Source organism: Argentina silus, assembly GCF_951799395.1.
Source record: "Argentina silus genome assembly, chromosome: 11".
NCBI lineage: Eukaryota > Metazoa > Chordata > Actinopteri > Argentiniformes > Argentinidae > Argentina > Argentina silus.
The window spans coordinates 14,590,303-14,614,085 of NC_139665.1; the positions used below are offsets into that span (position 1 = coordinate 14,590,303).

General features: G+C 41.8%; 3 protein-coding genes across 3 annotated transcripts in view; all 3 read left to right on the top strand.

Moving 5' to 3' along the window:
• Positions 1-11,072, top strand: part of LOC310812386 (C-myc promoter-binding protein-like) — a 316,219-nt gene extending 305,147 nt beyond the window's left edge. The window contains exon 34 of the transcript XR_014554511.1: positions 11,059-11,072. The gene's annotated coding sequence lies outside the window, so the exon portion shown is untranslated. The remainder of the gene's footprint in view (positions 1-11,058) is intronic.
• Positions 3,314-10,486, top strand: LOC310812467 (D(4) dopamine receptor-like; the record flags this gene model as incomplete). The annotated part of the gene is made up of 4 exons (XM_083681042.1): positions 3,314-3,553; positions 4,353-4,465; positions 5,614-6,236; positions 10,284-10,486. The coding sequence occupies 4 exons, from the start codon at positions 3,314-3,316 to the stop codon at positions 10,484-10,486; spliced, it is 1,179 nt and encodes a 392-aa protein (XP_083537168.1).
• Positions 11,073-17,607: 6,535 nt separating the features above from the next.
• psmd13 (proteasome 26S subunit, non-ATPase 13) lies at positions 17,608-22,393 on the top strand. Its single transcript, XM_083679896.1, has 13 exons — positions 17,608-17,799; positions 18,447-18,525; positions 18,625-18,659; positions 18,985-19,040; positions 19,180-19,223; positions 19,313-19,399; positions 19,623-19,794; positions 20,204-20,283; positions 20,497-20,622; positions 20,921-20,983; positions 21,086-21,166; positions 21,551-21,667; positions 22,001-22,393. The coding sequence occupies exons 1-13, from the start codon at positions 17,699-17,701 to the stop codon at positions 22,094-22,096; spliced, it is 1,137 nt and encodes a 378-aa protein (XP_083536022.1). The 5' UTR covers positions 17,608-17,698; the 3' UTR covers positions 22,097-22,393.
• Positions 22,394-23,783: the final 1,390 nt, after the last annotated feature.

The window sequence follows — 23,783 nt, forward strand, 5'->3', positions numbered from 1 at the left end:
GTCGTTACAGGGAGGAGTAAGGAGATTAGCTTGTTGAGATGCCTTTAGAAATGTGACATATTCACTTTGTCTCTCAGTGTTTGACTCTTGACTCCTCTATTCCTCTCTTTGTCAATCACCTCTCTCTCTCTCTCTCTCTCTCTCTCTATTTCTCTCTCTCTCTCATTCTATCTCTCTCTCTATTTCTCCCTCTCTCTCTTTCGCACTCTGTCCAAGCTGAGCGTCTGCGCTATGTTTCCTTACCATGTGTTCTTGTCCTGAAGTTCCATCAGAGGCCAACAGATGCTTCATTTTAACAGTCTCGCCCAGGGGTGTTGAGGGGAGGATATGTACGTATGTGTTAGAAGCTATTTGCCGCATATTTTATTTTAATCATATTCACTCCACGGGTACAGCATCAGCACATGCCTTTATTTTAAGAAAGTAACAGGAAAGTATGGAAAGTAACAGGAGAGGGAAAAACGCGTAACCTGTCACTACGTCAGATAGTTTGCCTTTCTTTTTTGGTATGAGAGATTGAATAGAGAGGGGAGGAAGCATGTGCTGGAGGTCAAAGTATGTTCATCAGCAACGTGACAAGAACCACTTGGCGCTGACCTAATGAGGATGGGATATTGAGTGCATAGGATTCAGGGACACCCTTTTTGTCTCATGTCAGATAGCACGACTCTGTCTGCACTGATAGGTCGAGGCTCCGAGTGACCTTTCGTAAGGCAATGGGGACACCCCATGAACTGTGGACCTTGAAGGTGCAATCTGTAATTGGTACATTACATGTTTGGACTTTTAAATTAATTATATATATAGCCATTTATTCTTGAAAAATAGAATTTATAAATGCCTCATGAGCTTAGTTCAACTGTCTTACCCCATCAGAACCTAAAATACACATTTGTTTTACTCCATTCTTTGTAAACAATGCAATCGAGGTGTGTAGGCCTACTGATAGGGAAATAATCCACTTTGCAGAGGTGAACGTCCCTCAGGTGCGCCTCGGGCTTCTTTACACCTCTGCGTCCTGGATTATTTCCCCATCAGTGCACAGCTAGTTGGCGAAGATATAGTCACTTGAAATGCTAATGTTGTGTTAATGTTGTATATACGCAACATCGCAACGATAATCCCACAGGCCTTCATGTAAAATAATCTTTTTGTGAGTCTGGACCTCTTTATCACATATATAACAGTGTTAACTGCCTATATTTGTAAAATGAAAAATACATTTAAAAAATTGCATTAAAAAATCCTGTTGATATGTTCTGAGGTTATCTGTTGCCAGTCCTAATCACTGCTTAATTTTCATGCAAGGAAAACTGGGTCCAGGTATCTAAGGGTTCATGCTTAGCTTCAAAACATGGTTAAAACTATCACCGTGATCTCATGGGTGGTCAGCTCCGTCTATGAATTTGAGAGTGGTTACATTTCTCCAGCCGCATCCGTCAGCTATTTGCCAAGAAAAGTGGTGGGGTGACCGCTTTGCTGTTTAAATCCCAGATGGTGTTTTCAGACTTTCAGTTTGTGTGTGCGTGTGTGTGTGTGTGTGTGTGTGTGTGTGTGTGTGTGTGTGTGTGTGTGTGTGTGTGTGTGTGTGTGTGTGTTTGTGCGTGGTCTATAGAGCCAATACATTTAGGGACCTAATCCGCCAGCACCAAAAGGTAGGACAACAGTCATCACTTGTCAACCCTTTCTGATGGTACAATTGTAGTCTAACCCATCCGAGTTCTTGCTAAAGAGGCTACAGTCTGAGCTGACAGCAAACAAAGCCTTTGAGCAGTAAACCAAATAAGGAAATTGTAGTCGTTTTTCCAACAACAACAAAAAGGATCAATCTGTAAATGTGAGCTCTAATGGGAGATATTATGCACACATCTTCTCCTTCCTGCAGGTGATTTACAGCTTGGTCCCTATTTAAAAGGTTAGAAATGGAGGACTCTATCTCTTGAGATTAGGTAACACGGAACACATAGAGGGCCATTCAAATCGTCAACCACAACAGGTCCATCACACCAAAGAGGGCACTCAGGGACACACATAACAACAGAACAAGAGAGAGAGAGAGAGAGAGAGAGAGGTTACAATTATCGGCCATCAAGGAATTCGAATAATCAGAGTACCTGTACAGTGGCCCCATGTAGTACTACTATTGTATGCTAGTCTATGTCACTGTCAGTTACAAGTTATAGCGGTATTTCCTAATTTGGTTTTGTTTGCTGTCAGATCAGACTAGACAAGATGATCACATTGACCCTAAAGTACCAATACAGTTAGGTGGGAGACATTCCTGTAAACCAATTTGTTTTTATCCTGGTGCATCCGTAAATTGATCTCCTTTCTATCTATAGACCCCTATAGACAGGCATGCACGCACGCACGCGCGCGCGCGCGCGCACACACACACACACACACACACACACACACACACACACACACACACAGTCTTGTATTTGTGACCAATTTCACACAGACCCCTAGTGTGACACTCGTCCTGACCGGGGCAAAATTAACCTCTATAACCAGGATAACTATGTTGTATTGTACTGTAGGCTGTACTATGTCCAATGAGCTCAGCGCTGTCCCTGCAGGATTAAATGTCATTGATGAATGCCCCCCCCCCGCTCTTGTCTCTTCGCGCTCTTCGTTAATTAACGATCACAAACTTTCGGTCACACCGACGCGCTCAACTAATTAAACACGGGGTGGAGCGGGCGGAGAAGAGAGGGTCTCAAATAGCCTCTTTCGATGAAGTTCAGTCTTTCACTTCGGTCCCAGGCAGGGCTGTGCAGAGCAACTCTCGAGCTCTAAGCAGCTTTGAGCCCTTGAATTTAAAGCTGTGGCTCTGATCTGTCACCTCAGGTTGCTTACCTTCAACCGAATCAACCGAAACCTTTCGGTTACGCAGAAACAAGCTGATTCCGTTCCCATTTTCAATAGGCTACCAGCAACGATATAATTCACCTGGAAAAGCTACTGTATTCTGTCAACGGAGGGGGGTTAGATAGCTGTTTGGAAGACTGTGTTGTATTCTGCGTAACATTGGAGCTCGCTCACGGGGCGAAAGGTTATGCTGGCACTGTCCACTGATTTAGGTGCTGGTCTTGCAAAGCGCCCGTCGCGGTCCACGGATGACCCTCAGAAGAGAGTTTCCTTCTGGTTAACTTTCTCGATGTCTGGACAGACCACCCGCACAGGAACTCTAGAAATAATGCATTGATGAAAACTGGTTTTGATAAAGCCGTTCTCGCACGGACCAGGCGTCGTCGAGGGAATTTATCCACCTGCGGTCGGTGCGGTGCGAGGGGGGCGACAGGCAGTCATGTCGGACAACTTCACGGATTTCAACACGACGCAGCCTGTGGTCACTGAATACAACTTTCCCGCTCTTATATTTGGAATATTGCTGATCATCATGATCATTTGTGGAAATGTTCTTGTGTGCCTTAGTGTCTACAAGGAAAAAGCTTTAAAAACTACAACCAACTACTTCATAGTCAGTTTGGCTGTGGCGGACCTACTCCTGGCAGTGCTGGTGTTGCCACTGTTTGTGTACTCAGAGGTGAGTTGACTAGGTAGCCTACCCTGGCTTGGCACCTCTTATGGTGTTGGCCTATTTAAATATTAAATATTTATCATTTCAACATTTGACTTGTGTATATCCATTTTCCTACAGTAACCGATACTGAGGATATTGAAAAATGTAGAGCCTAGACCTGGAGGATAATCATTGATAATGATGTGATGATAATTGATAATGTATCAGTCATAATTAGTGGCCTATAGGTCTAGTTGATTAACATATAGTTAAACCCAGTTCCTGACTAAAGTTTCTGTTTTATTTTCCTGTCTGACATGCTCATTTTCCTGCTTACAAAGGTCAGACATTTATGCAACTGTGAATGCGTCATCTACACAATATTATCAACAACATACGTCTTTAATCTATCTATCAATAGCCTATATATCAATCTATATATTTATCTATAGGCTATATCTATCTTTATACAGGATGTATCTATCGAGATCGATCGATCTTAAGATTGGAAAGTCTTTACTTAGAGGCATGGGATTCCTCCGGGAGAGATCCTAATTTTGCTTTTTAATGTATTACCTGAGAGTTGTAGTTAATCTAGTGAGCATGTTAGCCTTGTTGCTTAACATCTTTGGCTAGTCTCATTGAGATGTCTGAAGCTTATTTAGTGGATGGTGAACAAGTCTATGATGGTGAAGGGCATGTCTGAGAGAGAGAGAGAGAGAGAGAGAGAGAGAGAGAGAGAGAGAGAGATGTGCATGCACCCACACACACAGGTTTCACAGGTTGTCTGTTTGAGCTAACTGAGTTTGTGTGCTGTGTCTAGTTCCAGGGCGGACTGTGGTCCCTGAACATGTTAGTGTGTGATGGCCTGATGACCATGGATGTGATGCTCTGCACAGCCTCCATATTCAACCTCTGTGCCATCAGCGTCGATAGGTCTGTCTCTACTGCACCCTCCTCCACCCCACCCCCCCCCCCCCCCACACACACACACACACACACAAAGTGTACACCTTTTATTCCATAATGGCATAAAGCCAATAAAAACGAGGTTGAATAGATCATTTTTGTCTGTTTTTACCCCTTTCTTTTCTCTAAATCTTTACATTTCACCTTTGTACATTTCACATGTAATTCCCAGTCCAGCTGTCCATATACAGTTTCTGTGCAGTGATAAATTACCACTACACAGTACTACACAGCTTGGGTTAGCCCATCTATTTACTGTAACTGCCTTCAGGGAGAGACGGGTTAGACGCAGCGTACGTTTGATGCATTCAAAAGCATGAATTGTTATTCATGTCCAGTCGGTATATGAAGCTTCCCTACTTCTCATGATGTTCACGCTACAGCCCCCCATCCTCTCCTCCATCCCCACCTTTCCCTATCCGTGGGTCTGCTGAGGAGAGATAAATGAACAAAAATACAAAATGATAGAGAGCAAAAAAGACAGAAAGATGGAGGAAACATGTTAAAACCATTACCCAGTGTGAACCCCTGCATAGCGATCACTGAAAGCCACCCGCAGCCATTCTAATAGCTTTTTTTTTTACATTTAAATATTTGCTGTGAATGTCCCATTAAATAATTGAACATTCAATCTATTCGTTCACCATCAATCATGAAAATCCAAAAGATACAGAAATCCAAAAGATGCATTGCATTTTTGGGATTTGCCATGCCTCTTACCAATCATGAATATACCATTTAAATAATTAAATATTGGCCCCTTGTGAGACTTTGTGGCATGATTGAGTTTTAACTTAATTATTCTACAATCATTAACTTTAACTTAATTATCCTACTATCATTGACTTTAGCTTAATTATTCTACTATCATTCCAAGTCCAGTTTTTTATAATCATCATCCCAGTGATGCAAAGAGGTGCAGAGTTTTGCTCTTGCCCATAACATACCAGACTCCACTGATCAATTAGGTAAAAGTTGTCTGAACCCTCTTTTGCAGTAATCTCTCTCTCTCTCTCTCTCTCTCTCTCTCAATCTCTCCGTCTCTCTTTCTCTCTCTCAATCTCTCTCCGTCTCTCTCTCTCTCTCTCTCTCTCTCCGTCTCTCCCTTACTGCAGGTTCATCGCTGTGTCCATCCCTCTCAACTACAACCGTAAACACGTGGACCAGCGTCAGGTCATCCTCCTCTCCGCTACGTGGCTTCTGGCACTCGCCGTGGCGTGCCCCGTTATGTTTGGTATCAATGACGTGCCGCACCGCGACTCCAGCGAGTGTAAACTGGAGGACGACAACTACGTGGTGTACTCCTCCGTGTGCTCCTTCTTCATCCCTTGCCCCATCATGCTCCTCCTCTACTTCGGAATGTTCCGGGGCATGAGGAGGTGGGAGGAGGCGCGGAAAGCTAAGCTAAAGAGCAGCATCCAGGCCTGCAGGAAGCTCCAGCACGCCGCTGCCGCCACCCCCCTCCCGCCGCTAGGCGCAATGCCCCCCTCGATGTCCCCCATGCCCATGGCTCTGCCTCGAATCATAGAGAGAGACCTGGCCCAGAGCCAGCTAGAGGAATTGGAGGTCTATGGGCAGCCAGACTGCCCCTTCCCACCAGAGTATACAGGGGCTCCCATACAAACGGTGGCGTATCCCGAGCTATCCTCCTACACCCAGCAGCCAGCACACAGGAGGAAGAGGGCCAAGATCAATGGCAGGGAGAGGAAGGCCATGAGGGTGCTTCCTGTTGTGGTGGGTAAGTGACCCCCTCAATTCTCCATCTTGGGCTCATAGTTGACTGGCTATGTTTGGTTATGAGCGTCTGCCTATGATCTGTGTGGTTTTGTGGTTCATATAGTTTAGGATTGTTTAACTAAAGTTTACCTCAGTTGTATGGTTGTTGGCAGTCTTAAAGGTGCAGTGTGTATGTTTTGAGCTTTGAAATAGGGCTAAATGTAATATAATGCTTAAAGATTCTTTGGATTCACTGACTGGGAAATGAATAAATATGCCAATCAAGAGCCCAAAGCTCTGAGTGGAAGTGATACAATACAGTATCCAGAGAGGGAATCTGTCTCTCTCTCTCTCTCTTATTTGTGAAATTCACTTTTGGCCAGAGAATCATCCTGATTCATGAATAATTTGAGGCAGTTGAGGCATTTTTCAGTGTTAGGCTGATGAGGTGAATTTTTCATGGATTCTGTTTGAGTGCTGGACAGACGCTTACACACATTTCTTCTTCAGCCGTGAAAAGAAACGTGCTCTCTCTCCCCTGCATGACTGCATGACTTTTCAATGTGTCTGGATGAATACCGGTATTGTATGCCAGGTTCTACTGAACCTCATCCAGTTGCTGTCCACCAGAACCTTTTCTCAGCATTCTAATACATACATATTCAGCGGTCCAGTAAATTCATAAATTCTTGGGACAAGCACTCTACCACAATCAAAGGTTGACTCACTTTTGGTACTGTGTAGAGGTCTTTTGGTACTGTGTAGAGGTCTTTTGGTACTGTGTAGAGGTCTTTTGGTACTGTGTAGAGGTCTTTTGGTGCAGCCAAGCAGCTCAGAGCTAAACGTCTCCAGTCATCAAAGGCTGTACTGGGCCAACAACCGTAGATCTGAGTGTTGGGATGGAAGTGTCTCTAAGACTAAGTATAGGTTAAAGCCTCAGATCCAATTATTATGCAACACTTGCATCTTCTCTTAAGTCGATCTTAGCCCCAACAACTACAAGTAAGCACAGAAGTGAGCCTGCACTGGCCCTCACAGGTAGATAGATAGATAGATAGATAGATAGATAGATAGGTACTTTATTGATCCCCAAGGAGGAATTAAGGCGTTATAGCAGCTCACATCACAAACAACAACAACAATATAAAGTGACAATAGAATAATAGAGTAAAAATAAAATCTGAAACATTATATACAGTAAGAACAGTCCAGTATGATTTATCATCCCCCAGCCTGACTCTGATCACCCCAATTGAGCCAACCGGAGGAGGAGTTGTACAGTCTTATTGCGGCAGGCAGAAAAGATCTCCTATAACGCTCCTTAGTGCAACGGGGTTGTAACAGGGTGACACCGAGGACAGAACCAGCTTTCCTAATAAGCTTGTTCAGCCTCTTGGTGTCACCTTCCTTGATGCTGCCCCCCCAGCATACCACCGTGTACAGCACTGTGCTGGCCACCACTGACATAAAACATGTTCAGCAGAGTCCTACACACGCCAAAGGGCCTGAGCCTCCTCAGGAAATAAAGCCAGCTCTGGCCCCTCTTGTACAGGACATCTGTGTTGCCAGTCCAGTTTATTGTCCAGATGCACCCTTGGGTACTTGTAGCTCTGGACCACCTCCATGTCCTCTCCCTGGATGGAAACAGGAGACAGGGGGACCCTAGTCCTCCTAAAGTCCACCAACATCTCCTTTGTCTTGCTGATGTTGAGTAGCAGGTGGTTCTGCTCACACTACTCAACAAAACTGTCCACCAGTCCTCTGTACTCGGGTGTCCTGGCCTCCACTGACACATCCCACAATAGCAGAATCGTCCGAGAACTGCAGATGGCAAGTATCTGTGTTCCTCAGGTGTTCCTCAGTGAGAATCACTGCATTAGTCTCCAAGAACACAGACACGTAGCTATGATCCAATATACTACCAGCACACTACATAGAATGAAGCGGTGTACTGACACTGCTGTCTAGGTGGTAATGTACTGTATGCTAGCGTAGACATTGAAAAAACAACGACTTTGTGACAGAGTAATTGTGACACAACATGAGGTACAATGTAGACATGTGGAACATGACAAACAGTTTTTAATGAACATAACGATGACTGCTGCTACCAATTGTTTTGCTCAGCTGACGTGGGATGAAGCTGAACCTTATTAGATCATGAGAGCAATGGTGCGGATGGTGGCAGGAAAAGACCTTTTGCAGTTCGAACAGATTAGTAGCCTACTAGCATGACACACGCTTAACATGCATTGCTGCCGTGCTGTGCAGTGATGTAGTGGTGAAAAACGGTTGGTAGACCCTAAATGCCAGTGATGAACAGTGTCACTGCAACTCATAGTATCAGAAATGCATATACATAATTTAAACTGCATTACTTTTTAGCCAAAAGGGGTCCCTTAAATAGTCAAAAAGGGGTATACCTCCAAATGCCCATAAAGATAAGCTTATTTTGCCAAGTCTAAAACAAAGAATTGCATGGTTGAATGAGGCAAGACATATGAGTATGATACACTCATGCACAGAATATGATTACAATTTTGAGTTAAACATAGCAGTTGAATTTCTGTTGTGTAGACCTATCTTTAAAACTGTAGTATTTCGGTAAACGGCAGTTATCCGGCCGTGTATCCGGCCTCCACTCCAACACTGCTGCTGTGGTAGAGCTCTCCCTCACAACAATGGGATTAGGAGAGCCAGGTTCCAACTCAATCGGTCTAGCACCCCCTGTAATTCAAAGACATCGGTTTATGATTAAGCATGAAGGCAAGCTGTCCAGAAGATTGGCTCCCAATGTGAAATGCAGACGCCCGTTCAGGCCCCTCACAGAACATGACGGTACTGTATCACTCTGGTCTCTGTGCCTCTCAACACCAAACCAATTAATCACTCGTCCACACCACCTACTTTATCAGGAATGCAATCTTTCTTTCCTTGATTCGGTGGCCAGGCTATTCACAGCTGTAGCTGGTTAGCTACTGTAGGCAGGGGAATTAAGCTTATTCAATTGAAATATCAGTTCCAAAAAGGAGAGAGGGGGGGGGGGGGGGTTACCTGACCCACTACAGCGCTGGGGACCTGATTTGGGTGGGTATTTATAGAAAACACATCAACATTCCTGAATCATGCACAGATGCGGAGGCTATCGAGAGAGGCAGCTATGTTTCTCATCTACCTCAGCCAGGCTGTTCATTGAGTTCACTCTCCTTAATGTAGACGTAAAGGTTGAGAAAGCATCACTAACGTTGACACAGTATAGTGTCAATTGGTAAGAGACCGACCCCCTGCGGTGTCACTGTGAATTAGATGCGTTTGAGTTCATTTCTCGAAACCCTGTGGCAAGATTACATGATCAGCCACACACTTAATAGACTTCTCAGACCTATGGACTGTTAACAGAATTTTCAGTTTCTCTTTTGCATTAGCACCTTATCTGCAAATGTCAATGTGGCCCTTCCTAACTAGTATTTTCCGCATGAGAGGGACAGGCAGAATATAAACAAATGAAACTGAAACTTTCCATCAAAGTTAACTGACATTTTTGGACTGCTGCCGAAATGGTTTTGTGCATTCAGTTGAAACTCTATGAAATAGCAATAAGTCTGCCACAACTGATTGACTTTCGTCTTTCTATCAGATCAAATCATAGCACCTTGTGTGGAGGATTATTACCATGGAAACTATTATTATTATCTACGGATGAATGAAAGGGAAGCTGATGCTCAGGTTTGACTCTCCCTAGGACCTTGAACTTTGTTCCAATACTTTAGAAATGCATCCTTCCCCCCTCCCTTCCTTGAAGGAATAATTGACCTAACCCGACTGGATTGGTGAAAGCTTGGTGGAGGAACCCTCCATCCCATCTAATCGTGTTCGATCAGTGTTGTATTAAAGTTAGAGAGCAAGGAGGGAAGGGAGGAAGGATGGAGGGAAGGGAAGGGAAGGGAGGAAGGATGCACTCTAGAAGTATTGGGACAGGGCCTTAATCTTTGTGAGGAAAGAAAGAAAGTAAAAGTAAAAATAAAAATAAAAAGTATTTAAGTCCTGACCCTCTCCTCTTTCCTCCCAGGTTGCTTCCTTTTCTGCTGGACGCCGTTCTTTGTCGTTCACACGACCCGGGCGCTGTGCCAGTCATGTGACATCCCCGCCAGTCTGATGAGCACTGTGACGTGGCTGGGCTACGTCAACTCCGCCCTCAACCCCATCATCTACACCGTCTTCAACACAGAGTTCAGGAAGTTCTTCAAGAAGTCCCTCCACAGCTGCTGCTGACGACACGTCACTTCAGACCTTCCGAACAGACAATGACGTGGGCGCGGCGACTCAGTGTTACACGCATTCTCATTTTGGGGCTAGACTTAGGCTACTCTACACAGCACAGGGTTGCATTTAGTTCTGTGCAGCATACTGGACATTTCAGAAAGACACGCAGTGAATAGAGCCGATATGAATCCTTGTTTTATATGTCGGCATGTCTGATCCATTCCACACAGGACATTTCTACCAGAATGTTCCACAGTGTTGAGCCCTGATGCTGAACACAGCCCATGTCTCTCTTGTCAAAGAGATCTCAAGAGTGACCTGGACAGTAAAAGATTAAGTAAGATTTAGGGACCTGGGGTTTTCCCGAGCACTTCACCTGACTAGTCCAGGTCACCGGGTCAGGAAAAACCCAGGGCCCCTCCCATAATCTATGTATTTATAAGCCTATAAGCACAATGTAATATTTAAAATAATCATTCATCTGTTTTTATAGAGTTCATCATATGGACCAACTTCATTCATTCCCAAGGGACAACGGCATTGAACATTTATACTGCAGAGATATACATGAGCATAAACAGGTGTAATAAGAGGCTTATTATATTAGCGTTATAACAGTTCCATGAATACACCTTAATCTTAAGTAATCATGATGTTTAACCGTAATAAAACATTATGAAGAACATATACAGTATGTAAACTAAACACAAAAGCTACGTAACCTCACATACAAATTCATGCAAATGTGCTTGGTAACACTTTAGTATAGGGATTACATGTAGGCACAAATATGTTGTTTAGGAGTGTGTATATAAAGGAGGTAGTTACAGTAGGCCTTAATTAAGTATTATCAGCCATCCATTAGGTTTTTATTCAGTGTTCTCTTCACAAATGACTGTATAAGTCATGTATTACTGGCGTGATGCATGATCTCTATGCTAATGTGTTACCTATTGTATTATTTGACTTTGTATTGTTTTTGTTGTTTTTTGCCATTTTTCTGAAGCCAATACTTGTTCTGCCTGTAACAGCAGCATGTATGTTTGGTCATTGACAGTGCCTACTGTTTGCCATATATCCACGTTTTATGTGGAAAGCTTTCCAATAAAGAGCGACATCGTTCTAAAACTGTAAACTCTTCTCGTTGCTGTTTCTTTGTGTGTTTGTTAGTTTGGCTGTTAATGCTGCCACAACCTCTGGCATGGTATCTGTGGGATCGAGTCCTTGTCTACAAACTGTGTTGGATCAAATCATTGTCGATATAAACTCTTAGAGAATTAGTACACAAAGCCACACACATCACATCAACTCTCTCCTACACTACCCATCAACCTTGGAATGGAATTTCATCTGAGATGATTGAACGGTGACTGACGAAAGAACTCTAAAGTGCGTTTTCTGACAGAATCGTGTTCAAAGACACACAAATAGGTTGAAACAAAGACAGCTGAAACCCATGAAAGCACTTTACGAACGAACATCTGTAAAACTGCTGTAAAAAGGTTTATAGTAGTGTCTAATGGAGGGAACATACAGAGAGGGAGAGAAGGACTGTCGCCCCTTGAGGCTGGAGGTGTCGTTTCCTGTTAACGTCACGTTAAGAAACCGTAACCTCATTGCGTTGTCTCATACTCAACCCATTCATATTGGATCACTCTTGGGTCAGAACTGTTATAGAGACAGGAGACTGACTTTAAAACTATGTATTTAAAGCAAAGCACCAGTAGGAGAGACACATTTTTAACATTTTTTGCATTCAACTCTATTACTCAGAGACCACTCTACCTACCTCATTTTTTTATATTTGAACCTTACATCAGTCTACAAATCATTCACACCCTTCACGGGGTCTCTATAGAGGATGCTTGGATCACAATATTGAATTATTAAAATATTGAATATTTTAATCCAAAAAGTCAGCCGTGATCGGGGGCAATTGCAATAACAGGCCAGGGCAATTCTAAAACTTGCAGTTCCTCTGGCAGTGGCAGCAGAGGGTGCACATCACGTGACCACAAGTAAGGCAAAGTAAGGTGAGTTAACATGGGGGGGCAAGCAGCTTAAAAGCTCAAATCAATCACCAAAATGTATTCAAAATAATTCAGATCAGTTAAGACCCTAAACTGATGTCATGCCCAAATCATCCCAAATTCTCTGAAATGACCCAGTTACTTGATTTAGATTACTAAGAGATGATTTGGGCATGACATTTCAAAATACACATTTAGGGTCCATTGACTTTCAGTGTTTTTTTTGTTAAAAGCTGTTGACAGTAGCCAGATAAACAAAACCAAAGTGTGGACTGAATGCTGTCCTTGTCCATAGACTCCTGTAAGGGTAAGTAACCAAATATGTGATTTTGTAAATTGGGTGAACAATCCCGTAGAGTTGTTTTGTCTACATGAACATTTTGGCGAAGAGAGTTCACAAAAAATGGCTGAAGGGACCAAGAGAACTGAGTCCTCATTCAAACAGAGGACAGTGTGAGTACAAATATAACTGAGTTCATTTACTTCTTGGTTCACTTAAAGAGAACTGTATGTTAAAATACCCTAACTCAGTCCTCTAAGTGAAAGGCCTTTACCATATCTAGCTTTTTGCCAAATGAGGTGCTTTTATCAAAAGGTGAACGATTTATTGCCTTAAGAACTGCACTATTGGTGAGGAGCAAAGGTAAAATGTCAGATTCTCTGAAAACACACAATGAGATGCATTAGAAGTGCCAGAGAAGAGGTGGAAAATGGAGCTAGGTGTGAGCAGAGATGAGAAGTGAGGAGAGAGGGAGGGAGGGAGGGAGGGAGGGAGGGTGGGGTTGTGACTGCTTGCTGTTTCTGTGTTCAGCTATAAGAAGAAAACATGCTCCTAACCAATCAGAAACATCACACAGAGGAAGTAGAGCACGGGTTTCTTGCCACTATCTTATCTATCGTGGAGTTCAGTGCAGTGCAAACGGACACCGGTCCAGCTGAGGCCTCCTTTTATCTGTCCAGAACCAAACGCATGCACTACCTGGGAGAAAGACGAGAGAAAGAGAGGAGGAAGAAGGACAAAGTAGAAGAGGAAAAATAAGAAAGGGAAAGAGAGGAAATGTAAATCTATTATTCATAATGGATCTTAAGTCTGCCTGGATGTGCTGACTTGTGTTCCTGAATGAAGATTTTGAAAGTAATAACACACACACACACACACACACACACACACACACACACACACACACACACACACACACACACACACACAGCAGTGTAGCAAACACCAGGACATACACATCTAACACATCCCACATACATCAACACAGCTCAAACCCTAATGTACAATATGGTCCTTAGATGTTACACATACTATTCCATACAGAATTCAGAATCAGAATTCAGAATCAGAATCAGAATCAGAATCAGAATTCTTTCATTTGGCCAAGTATATTTGCACATACAGGAAATTGACTTGGTGAGGTTGGTGCATGGGACAGAAAAAACAATAGCAAATATTGACAAGAAATTTACAAAATAGCAAAATATTAACAAAATAGCAATAACAAATTTACAAATTTACAAAAGTGGGCCAAGGTCTGGCCTTTTAATGGCAAAGATATGGCTCATGAATGGCAGCCAGAGTTGGCCCACTTCTGGCCCAAGGAACAAAGTTGTATCTGTGCCACATGGGAATGGCAGTAGAAAACAGATGTGGGCCAAATCTGGGTCGTCATATTTCTGCTGACTGGGCATCTTGGTGATGCTTACCCAATCAACAGCGAAATTATGGCTTTTTCAAGAGTTTAACATTTGTGGTCAAAACTCCACAAATTCACATCTAACATATTTAATTTGATGCAATTTGAGTAGACTTGGTTGTGCAGAAATCCAAATCCAAACCAAGGATAATTCTGCATTCATGACAAATCAGAAACTAAGAACCTCAGTTAAAGTTATTTGCGTAGAGCTTCTTATTGGTTGGTTCTGAAACTCCAAGTGAAAAACTCTGGTATCATCTTCCTACAACAAGTTTCTAAGTTGGAAATATCAGAGTTTCCTAGTTCTGACATATTATGAATGCAGCAGAAGGTTTCTCCTGGCCCAAAGACTACTTTCCAAATAAGAATTCATCTGAATATAACATTAATTATCACAAACATGTAATTTATAGGAAAGGCAAATAGTTGATGAGCATGTGGTATTTATTTAAGGGCAGATCAAAAACGGTCAAATCCATTCTAGTCAGGTTAGCTACAATTTAACTGAAGAACATTTAAGACAATAATAAATAAATAAATAAACTTTTAGGATTTGAAAAGTGAAGAGAAAATGATTAATTACAAGAACAATTCGCTACCAGTAATTTGTCACCGTCTTAGTCTGGGACACAGATGAAGTGTTCTCAACTTCTCATCTCAAGTTGATTGGCTCAGATCTTGTCAGTGGGCTTCGTTTGTTTTACTGGCCACACTGACAGACTCATCAAAAATCAAATGAGATGAGCCTATGTTTCTTCTGATTATCTGTTTTTCATCTCATCTGGTTTTGATGAGTCTGTCAGTGTTCCGCAGTCAATCTCTTCTTAAATGAGATGAGTAGATTAGATTTCCCCAAATGGTCTGTGCATTTGTAAACACTGTTAGCTCAGTTGGGTTGGCATGTGACTTGGGCTTGGGTATGAGACAATTTCACAGGTGTCTTGAAAACCCAAACCACCAGTTTATCCATTTCAATATATATCACAGAATTGGTTATTCATCTTCTCATTGGCTAGGACTAAATATTGCTACAGTATATTGTTCCCAGCAGTGGATCAAATGTAAGGGTTAAGGCTGGTCAAGTAAGGGGAGAGGAGGGAGGAACATAGATCACATATACTAAGTGTTAGAGCAGAGGATTGTTGAGACAGGAACAACAAAGGAAGTCTTCCACCATCTCAGTTCTGATCAGAGGCCTCTGAGGCTTCGCTCTCAGATGAAGCGTGCCCTGTATGCCTCTTTCAACTCTCCTTCACTCATTCACCTTCTCCTTTTCCTTTGTCGTTTAATTTATTTCACATCTCTTATTCATTCTGTTTTCATTAGCCGCTCTATTGTGATATTTCTCCACCTTAGATGACAAGATGAGGGGCCAATTCGAGAATGAGACTCAGAGATGGAAACACTAGCTGTATTGATTTGCTCATAAATTGAAGGATATAGTTATTGTGGGTGTCCTCAAGCCTGCAACGTGAGTATCATCATCATCTGTGAAAACCAATATCAATATGGTTAGCAACCAATGGCAGCAAGGAACAATAGAGATTAAACTAATTCTAATGGTGTAAGACTGAAAGCTTGATAAGATGAAGCTTAATAATGTGTACGCTGAAAGCAATGGGCAATGAGTATTATGCATTCATATAAATAGAACATTTATATTAAATGTGTTTGATGAATGATACAATGTGTTTTACACTATAACAAAGAGCAATTTAAAATTAACATAGAAGCACTGATACACTAAAACCATAATATTAAGAGAATAAATATATTTATATAAATAAAGGAAACATAGCTAAAGGACTAATGTGAATTTAAAAGGAGTTCTATAAAAGAGTAAATTTAAATTAATAAAAGAAGAAAATTACCATGTTTTACAATAATTTCATACTTTTTACTTATAGCTAAAACCTAACAAATCTGTCTGTCAGATTCATTGTAGTGTACCTTCAGACATATTCATCATCTTCCAAATTCCCAACTGTCTCACGCCAGTCATCTCATGTCTCTATTGAGAGAATATGACAACTAAGAATATTGAGTTTTTATGACCTCCTCTTCAATGTGATCCTGTCAAGACCTGCAGACAGCAGAGACAGGGCTATTCAGCACTTACATCTGATAGGAGAGGACAGAAGAACAGGGAAAACAAGGGCATTAGAAAAGCTCAGGGCCCTGTCCAGAAACAAACCTATATCTTAGACACTTGTGCCGATCTGAAAGGGATTGGATAGGTGAGATGTAGGGGAGGCTGGTGGAGGCAGAAATCAGGCTCATTGTAATGCATGGAATGGTATGAGGAATGGTACCATATCAAGTGCTTTTAGTAAAATTTTCCATTGTAAGTCCAACTTGTTAACTGAATAAACCTTAAACACAGTTCATCTTTATTTATTTGATTCCATTTAATCAATCAATGACCCATGTCCACTCAGACGTGCTAGACAGTTACAGTAGGTTTCAACATGAGCTTTACCTCCAGTACTTCCCTGGCCTGTTTTATAACTCCCCCTGTTGGAAGAAAATCATACAATGAGTTTGACTTGTTTCCATGCTCATTCCAAGCTTTATAAGCTTCAATTGTTGACAACACAACCTCAGCTGTGCAGTCAACAGCATGCATTTTTTTAAACCCAAAACTGTGCATAACAGAGAACACAATAACTCAAACCTGACTAAAAAGACTAATAAATACAACCTGTTACATTCATTCCCAATGTCCCTTCATGTGGCTGTTACAGAACATAATTGTTCATATCACTGAATAAGATTATTGCTGTGAAGAGATGAACAGTACTTGTAGTCCTTATCCTGAGTGACTTTAAAACCAGTGTGGATATCTGCCCCCAAATGTATATGAGTGTTATGCCCAGCACAGTTGCATGTATTTTAAGGTTAGTAACTTTTACTGTAAACAAGCAGGCAACATATATACCTATTTGTTGTGTGTGTGTGTGTGTGTGTGTGTGTGTGTGTGTGTGTGTGTGTGTGTGTGTGTGTGTGTGTGTGTGTGTGTGTGTGTGTGTGTGTGTGTGTGTGTGTGTGTGTGTGCGTGCGTGTGTGTGTGTGTGTGTGTGTGTGTGTGTGTGTTCTTCTGACCTCTTGACGACAACATACCGTAAAGTACGTCAAACATATGACATCCATGTACTGTAGAGATGGATTTGAACATTTTATATATTATTCTATTATATTAACATTAGAATATTATTGGTAGCTTCTAATAATGCATACATATCCACATACATACACCTATCATGTATTTGTCTCTAAAAGTATGTGAAATAAAATAACATTATATTTGTGAAATTATGATCGCTTATTTAATACAATATTTACGGTAGCCATGGTTCCCAGGTCATCTCCCATGAATCTCTCTTCCTCTGGTTCTGCAGTTTTGGTAAGAGGAGCTTCTTCTACAGTCAGGCAGCTAACTAAACTTATCAACACGCTTCTGAATCGGTAGACAAATACGACCTGCCGCCACAATGAAAGATGTCACCGGGTACCTCAAACAGCAACAGAGCAAGAGCTCAACTCCGGAGATGGCAGCAGAGTGGCACACACTGGAGGATTTCTACAACAAAAAGTAAGAACTGTAAAAAAAAAAAAAAACAGTTAGCATGCTAAGCTAACTAGCTTTGTCTGTCATTCATGCGCTGAGTCATGGAGGTAGCTAGCCAGCTAGCTTGATAATGCAAGATCCTGACATCCCCTTGTAGATTCAAGTTAGTGTACACCCGTTAACGTTAGAATCATACAATGCGTATGACAAGATTAAAAGTGATTTGTTATGATGTAGACATAAATTAGCTAGGTAGCTACGTCATATCGCTAATAGGTAACTAGTTAGCTACCTTATCATTCTGCCTGCCCTGTAGTCGACTTTGGCTACTACTTACTACTTTAGCTAGGTTACTATTCCTGTTAGTAGTACTAGTAACCAGAGTAGTAACCTAGCTATTCCTACTGTATATGAACGAAGGGAATATACGTCGGGAACTGATGGAGCTACTAGCGTAGTTACCCTTAGCTAACCATCATTGCTGGTTACTTACTCACTAATTACTACTATTTCACAGCGAAGTTGCTGCTGTGAATCATAACACGCGACCCCTGACTTTCCAGTATTAGCTTTCTATTTCCAGAATTTGAAAATGGCTAGTCGTTATATTCAGCAGATGATGCCATGGTATTGTCGTCACCTAATGTTGGTCTCGTCTCCCAATTTGACAGGTTGTGGCATCAGTTGACACTGAAGCTCACAGACTTCGTAAAAGATCCTTGCTTTGCCACAGGGGATGGCCTCATTCAGGTAAATGCATAGATGGTGGGGTATGTGATATGTATGGTGTATATGTATACGCTTATGAATGTGTTATTTTCACTGACAAGTCTTGTTTTGACCTTGCAGCTGTATGAAAACTTCCTCAGTGACTTTGAGCACAGGTGAGGTTACCTCCGGCACTAAACCCCACCAATCCCAAGGAGATGGGGTTTCGGCACTAAACCTGGCGACTTAATTCAACTATGTGCCTTTACCTGTTTGGCATTACTTATCCCAGTTGAGAAAGTATCCACATAGTCTCCATCATTCTACAGTTTCTCTTGCATCCCCAAATCTCCCAAAGGCATCTTAATATCCATACAAAATAACTTTATACCAAGTCGCTGTGGAAAGCTCCAAACATGGCAGACCTCATCGCATGTTTTTGAGCATAAAGTTATGGTGCTCAGACATTACTCTTCTCACTCCCTGATGCGTCTTTTACAGAATCAACCCATTGTCACTGATGGAGATTATTCTGTATGTTGCCAGACAGATGACAGGTAAGAACATGGTCTTGACAAGTATATAATCATACCTTTCTTTTGATAAGCTAACTTGGTTTTAAAGCACCAAAAGTACTATGCTTAGTCATTCTCAGACACATCATTTCAAGCATCTCAACAATGGTCTTCTTTTCAGAACCTAAAGATGCCATCACTTTCCTTGAGAAGACCAAGGAGAAGGTAAGCTGATGTGATAGTCATTGCAACTTCAGTTTATAAAGTCAATGTATGACAAAGCCTTTAAATTTGACTTCTCTTTAAATAAACAGGTGAAAAGCAGTGAAGAGGCTGTCATTCTGTGTAAGACATCTATTGGCAGCCTTAAACTGGAAATCAATGACCTTCCAGCCACAAAGGTAAAACACTCCTCTGAGGATTTTTGGATGACAGGTTTTTTAATTTATATTCATAACTTCATACCGGCAGATATTTATTTATCTATCTTTTTCTAATTCTATTTTTTAATCAACTGTTCACCCTTTGACCAACCAGTGTCATATTGAAAAATAATAATTTGTCCTCAATCACTTACCTTGCTAAATAAAGGTTAAATGTATGAATATCTCTCCCACCCTCCAGAAATTAATTGAAGAGGTTGAGGAGATGTTGAATAACTTGCCTGGGGTGACGTCTGTCCATGGCCGCTTCTATGACCTGTCCAGTAAATACTACCGCATCGTTGGGAACCACGCCTCCTATTACAAGGACGCCCTGCGCTACCTTGGCTGTGTGGACATCAAGGACCTGCCAGGTAAGTGAATTAAAAGAACATTATATTTGTGAAATAATGATTGCTTATTTAGTACAATATTTACGGTAGCCATGGATCCCAGTTCGTCTCCCATGAATCTCTCTTTTATGATGCATGCAATATGTATGATGATGTTTGGAACATAGACTAACTAACTAATAGCTTATTGGCTGTATGTGGTAACTTAAAATGAAGTTTGCATGGCACTGATGCTATGCTGATAGTGAAACACTAATACCAACTGGTCTGTATCAACTGTCAAACTAGGCTGTTAGATTACAATTATATCATGTTTCCTATTATAATGAGTTTGATTAGTGTCTGGTCATAAAGAGATCAATGTATGCTTCTCCATTATGTCTGTCCTAAGTAAGATTACTTCACTGACAATGACTTTCCCACCCTGTAGAGACAGAGAAGCAGGAGAGGGCATTCACATTGGGCCTGGCTGGACTACTAGGAGAAGGAGTTTACAACTTCGGAGAGCTGGTGAGTGGCAGTCACTCTTGTGGAGAACTTTACCTCAAACAACTTCTTCCTTTGAGTTATCAACTCCCATCTTGTCAATTATAGGCCTGTGCATCTATGACGAGCATTAAGAATTTGTACCAAAATAGTCATTACCCAAAGCCTTGCACAGGGCCCTGTGACAAACACTCTGTATGACTAAAACAGCCATTCTAATCCTGCCTGTCTTTGCAGCTGATGCACCCAGTGCTGGAGTCTCTGAGGAGCACAGACAAGCAATGGCTCATCGACACGCTCTATGCCTTCAACGGAGGCAATGTGGAGAAGTTCCAGGCCTTCAAGTCTGCCTGGGGACAGCAGGTAGGACTAGGCTGGGGGACAGCAGGTAGGACTAGGCTGGGGGACAGCAGATAGGACTAGGCTGGGGACAGCAGGTAGGACTAGGCTGGGGACAGCAGGTAGAACAAAATGCTTTTTGTTCATAAAACAGTTTTGGGGAAATGTTTACCTTTTTTTTTTTTTTTTTTTTTTTTTTTTTTTTAATATAAATGTGCACTATTTGATTTTCGACACATAAAAACAAATGCAGGTGTTTTGCTTGTTACATGACTCGTGCTAGATGCTAACCATCATAACTAACTGGCTGTGTCTGTTGCAGCCTGACCTAGCAACCCATGAGGCCAAACTGATGCAGAAGATCCAGCTTCTTTGTGTGATGGAGGTGAGCAGCCATTCCCCACAGAAGAGGTAACACTTAAGTGTTTCATAGTGAGACACTCCAGAGGCCTAAATATATGCCCCCTCTTCTTTCTCCTCTATGCAGATGACATTCACCCGGCCAGCCAACCACAGACAGCTGACCTTCCATGAGATCGGCCAGAGCGCCAAGCTTCCCATCAACGAGGTCAGCCTAAGCAAACTCATTTAACATATATATATATATAAAACCGTCTCATAATTCAGCCCCCCTCCTTATTTTTTTTAAAGAAAAATTATTTGGGTAATAATGCCTTCCAGCTCATGTGTAATGTGTACACCAATGCCATGCTTATACATCCATGAGGGGAGTGAAGGAATGACACTGCCAGGTAGGGGAGTAGGGAATTGGAACACAGCCCTGACCGCTGGGCTACCTGTGTAGAGACATCTGGGACTATGTTTCTCTCAGTGGCTATGGTTGTGGTCTGCTCTGTACATGAAGCTGCTGATGATGAAGGCTCTGTCTGTTGGCCAACTCACTCACTCATTCACACTACACTGGGTGTAATGGCTTTTCCTGTGTTTCCAGGTGGAGCTGTTGGTGATGAAGGCTCTATCCGTGGGTCTGATTAAAGGAAACATTGACGAGGTGGACCAGAAGGTTCAAATGACCTGGGTGCAACCTAGAGTACTGGACCTGCAGCAGGTTAATACACACCATGCACACACACTCAAATACACACACACACACACACTCAAATACACACTCACAAATACACACACTCAAATAATAAAACATACCCAAGAGCTTCGTGTGAAATAACGCTTATGCACTTCTTTTTTTCTTTTCTTTTTTATACGGTGTCCATACCATATGAAATAATTTTATTCAATTCGACTTTCCCAATAGGGCAGTTAGTTTAAGGGCTGCAGTGGTCCATCAGACATAGATAACATACACACACATTTTAAAAATACATGACTCAAGACTAACCCCTAGCCCTTTTTTGCCCCCCACCCCTCCCCTTTATGGTTTCAGATCAAGGGTATGAAGGAGCGTTTGGACCTGTGGTGTGGAGATGTGAAGAACATGGCCATGCTGGTGGAGCAACAAGCTCACGACATCCTCACCTAGGCAGACCCCCGCCCCTCGCCACCTCTGTCCCCCCACCTGCCCACAGCCCACGACCACCTCTACAGTCTCACTATGAGGGAATAGTCCTTCGCTTTCATTCCCCCCCCATCAGGGATGATTGTGTTTGCATCTCTTTTCGGTTTTATAATTTGAAATATGTCTGTTTGGGTGCTGTGTTTATGTCTTTCATATGTTGCTGTTTCTATTTGATAACAGTACATCAAACATTGTTGTATTTTGCAAATAAAGATGCTGGTTGGTGAAACGTAGCCCCCTAAGCATGGGTTGTAGTTGTGACTGTGTTTTTTGTGTTTCTTTATATTATAGTTGTACTCTATATAAATCCACAGTTTCTCCAACCTGAAATCCCTTGATTGCGAAGTTCAAGTTCAAAAGCTTTATTGTCCTTTTTTCAGGGTAAAAAAAGCACATCTCACACAAAATTCCCCCAAAAATATTTGCTTTAAACTACTATGGGTATAGTCCAGGTAGTTCAATGTCCCTTAATACCCCTTTATTTGATTAGTTAAAATAGCTATTGCACTAGGCTGTCGACTGCTTTGAAGTAGTGGTTTGTGAGTTAGTTATGTCCTGTAATCTTGCTTCCATGACTGATGATCCTGGCCAGTTTGGTCTTGATTTTGACTGTCAGATGGTTGAGTAAAGCCTTATGACTGTGCTGGATACTGTAGGTCTTGACTAGTGATTATATCTGATTCAATCGTCATGTTTTACCCTTGCAGAGTAGTATAACCTACATCCTGTACTGTATGTTGAAGATATTCATATTTTAGTTACATCCTGTCCTATAGCATATACCCAGACAGCATGAGGGCCCAAACACATCCAAGATTGCATTTGACAATACATGGTCACTCAACATACCTTTATATTGAGGTCGGTCCATATGGCACACTCTAACCCACACACAAAGGAGATGCTATGATGCTATGCTATTATACTCTTAAGAATCCCACTGTCTGTATTTTGGAGTAAATTGTGGTTAGTCGTCATGAAGCCACCAGAGGGCGTGTTCAATTCTGATACTGTCAACTATCTCTCTGTAGTAGAACGTTAATTAATTAGAGACATAATTTACTCTGGTATGGACTGAGATAAATGGAAGGATGACTTTGGTGTATTTTCAATGTCACATGTCGTAAGGATGTCTTGGAGATCACATATTGTAGTGTCATGTGGAATGGGGTGGAACACAAATAGAGGGATATGAAATGTAGATTACAGTGCCTCTTTACGAAAGCAAAACATGGCAGATGTCTTCAAGTTTACATTATAATGTAACTAAATGGACAACATATTGTTTAAGCCATATATTTTTTTTTTTTATTATTATTTATTTTCTAATAAAAATAACTAATACCAAACAGTTTTTTTTGTGTGTTTATTTTCATTTTTCATAGAATCTACGGCCACACATACACACCACATCACCAGCATACAAGAAATAGATTGCTGACTTCCCTGTTTTTTTTCTTTTGAAGAGAGGGGAGAGAGAGAGGTTGGAATTAGGCTGGGTAATTAGGAAAAGCAGGCAGTATCCCCAACGGGCCAGCGCAGTGAGTGAGCTCAGCTCAGAGCCTGACACACAGCACACCGCTCTTCCCCCTGTCCTGTCCCTTTCCTCCGTCTCTATCTCTTTAAGAGCTGAAAGAAGAAGCGTGTGCTG

Coding starts and splice junctions, on each gene's coding strand:
- psmd13 (XM_083679896.1), top strand. CDS start 17,699: ATGAAAGATGTCACCGGGTACCTCAAACAGCAACAGAGCAAGAGCTCA. Junction 18,660..18,984: donor CTCAGTGACTTTGAGCACAG/GTGAGGTTACCT, acceptor CGTCTTTTACAG/AATCAACCCATTGTCACTGA. Junction 19,400..19,622: donor ATGACCTTCCAGCCACAAAG/GTAAAACACTCC, acceptor CCCACCCTCCAG/AAATTAATTGAAGAGGTTGA.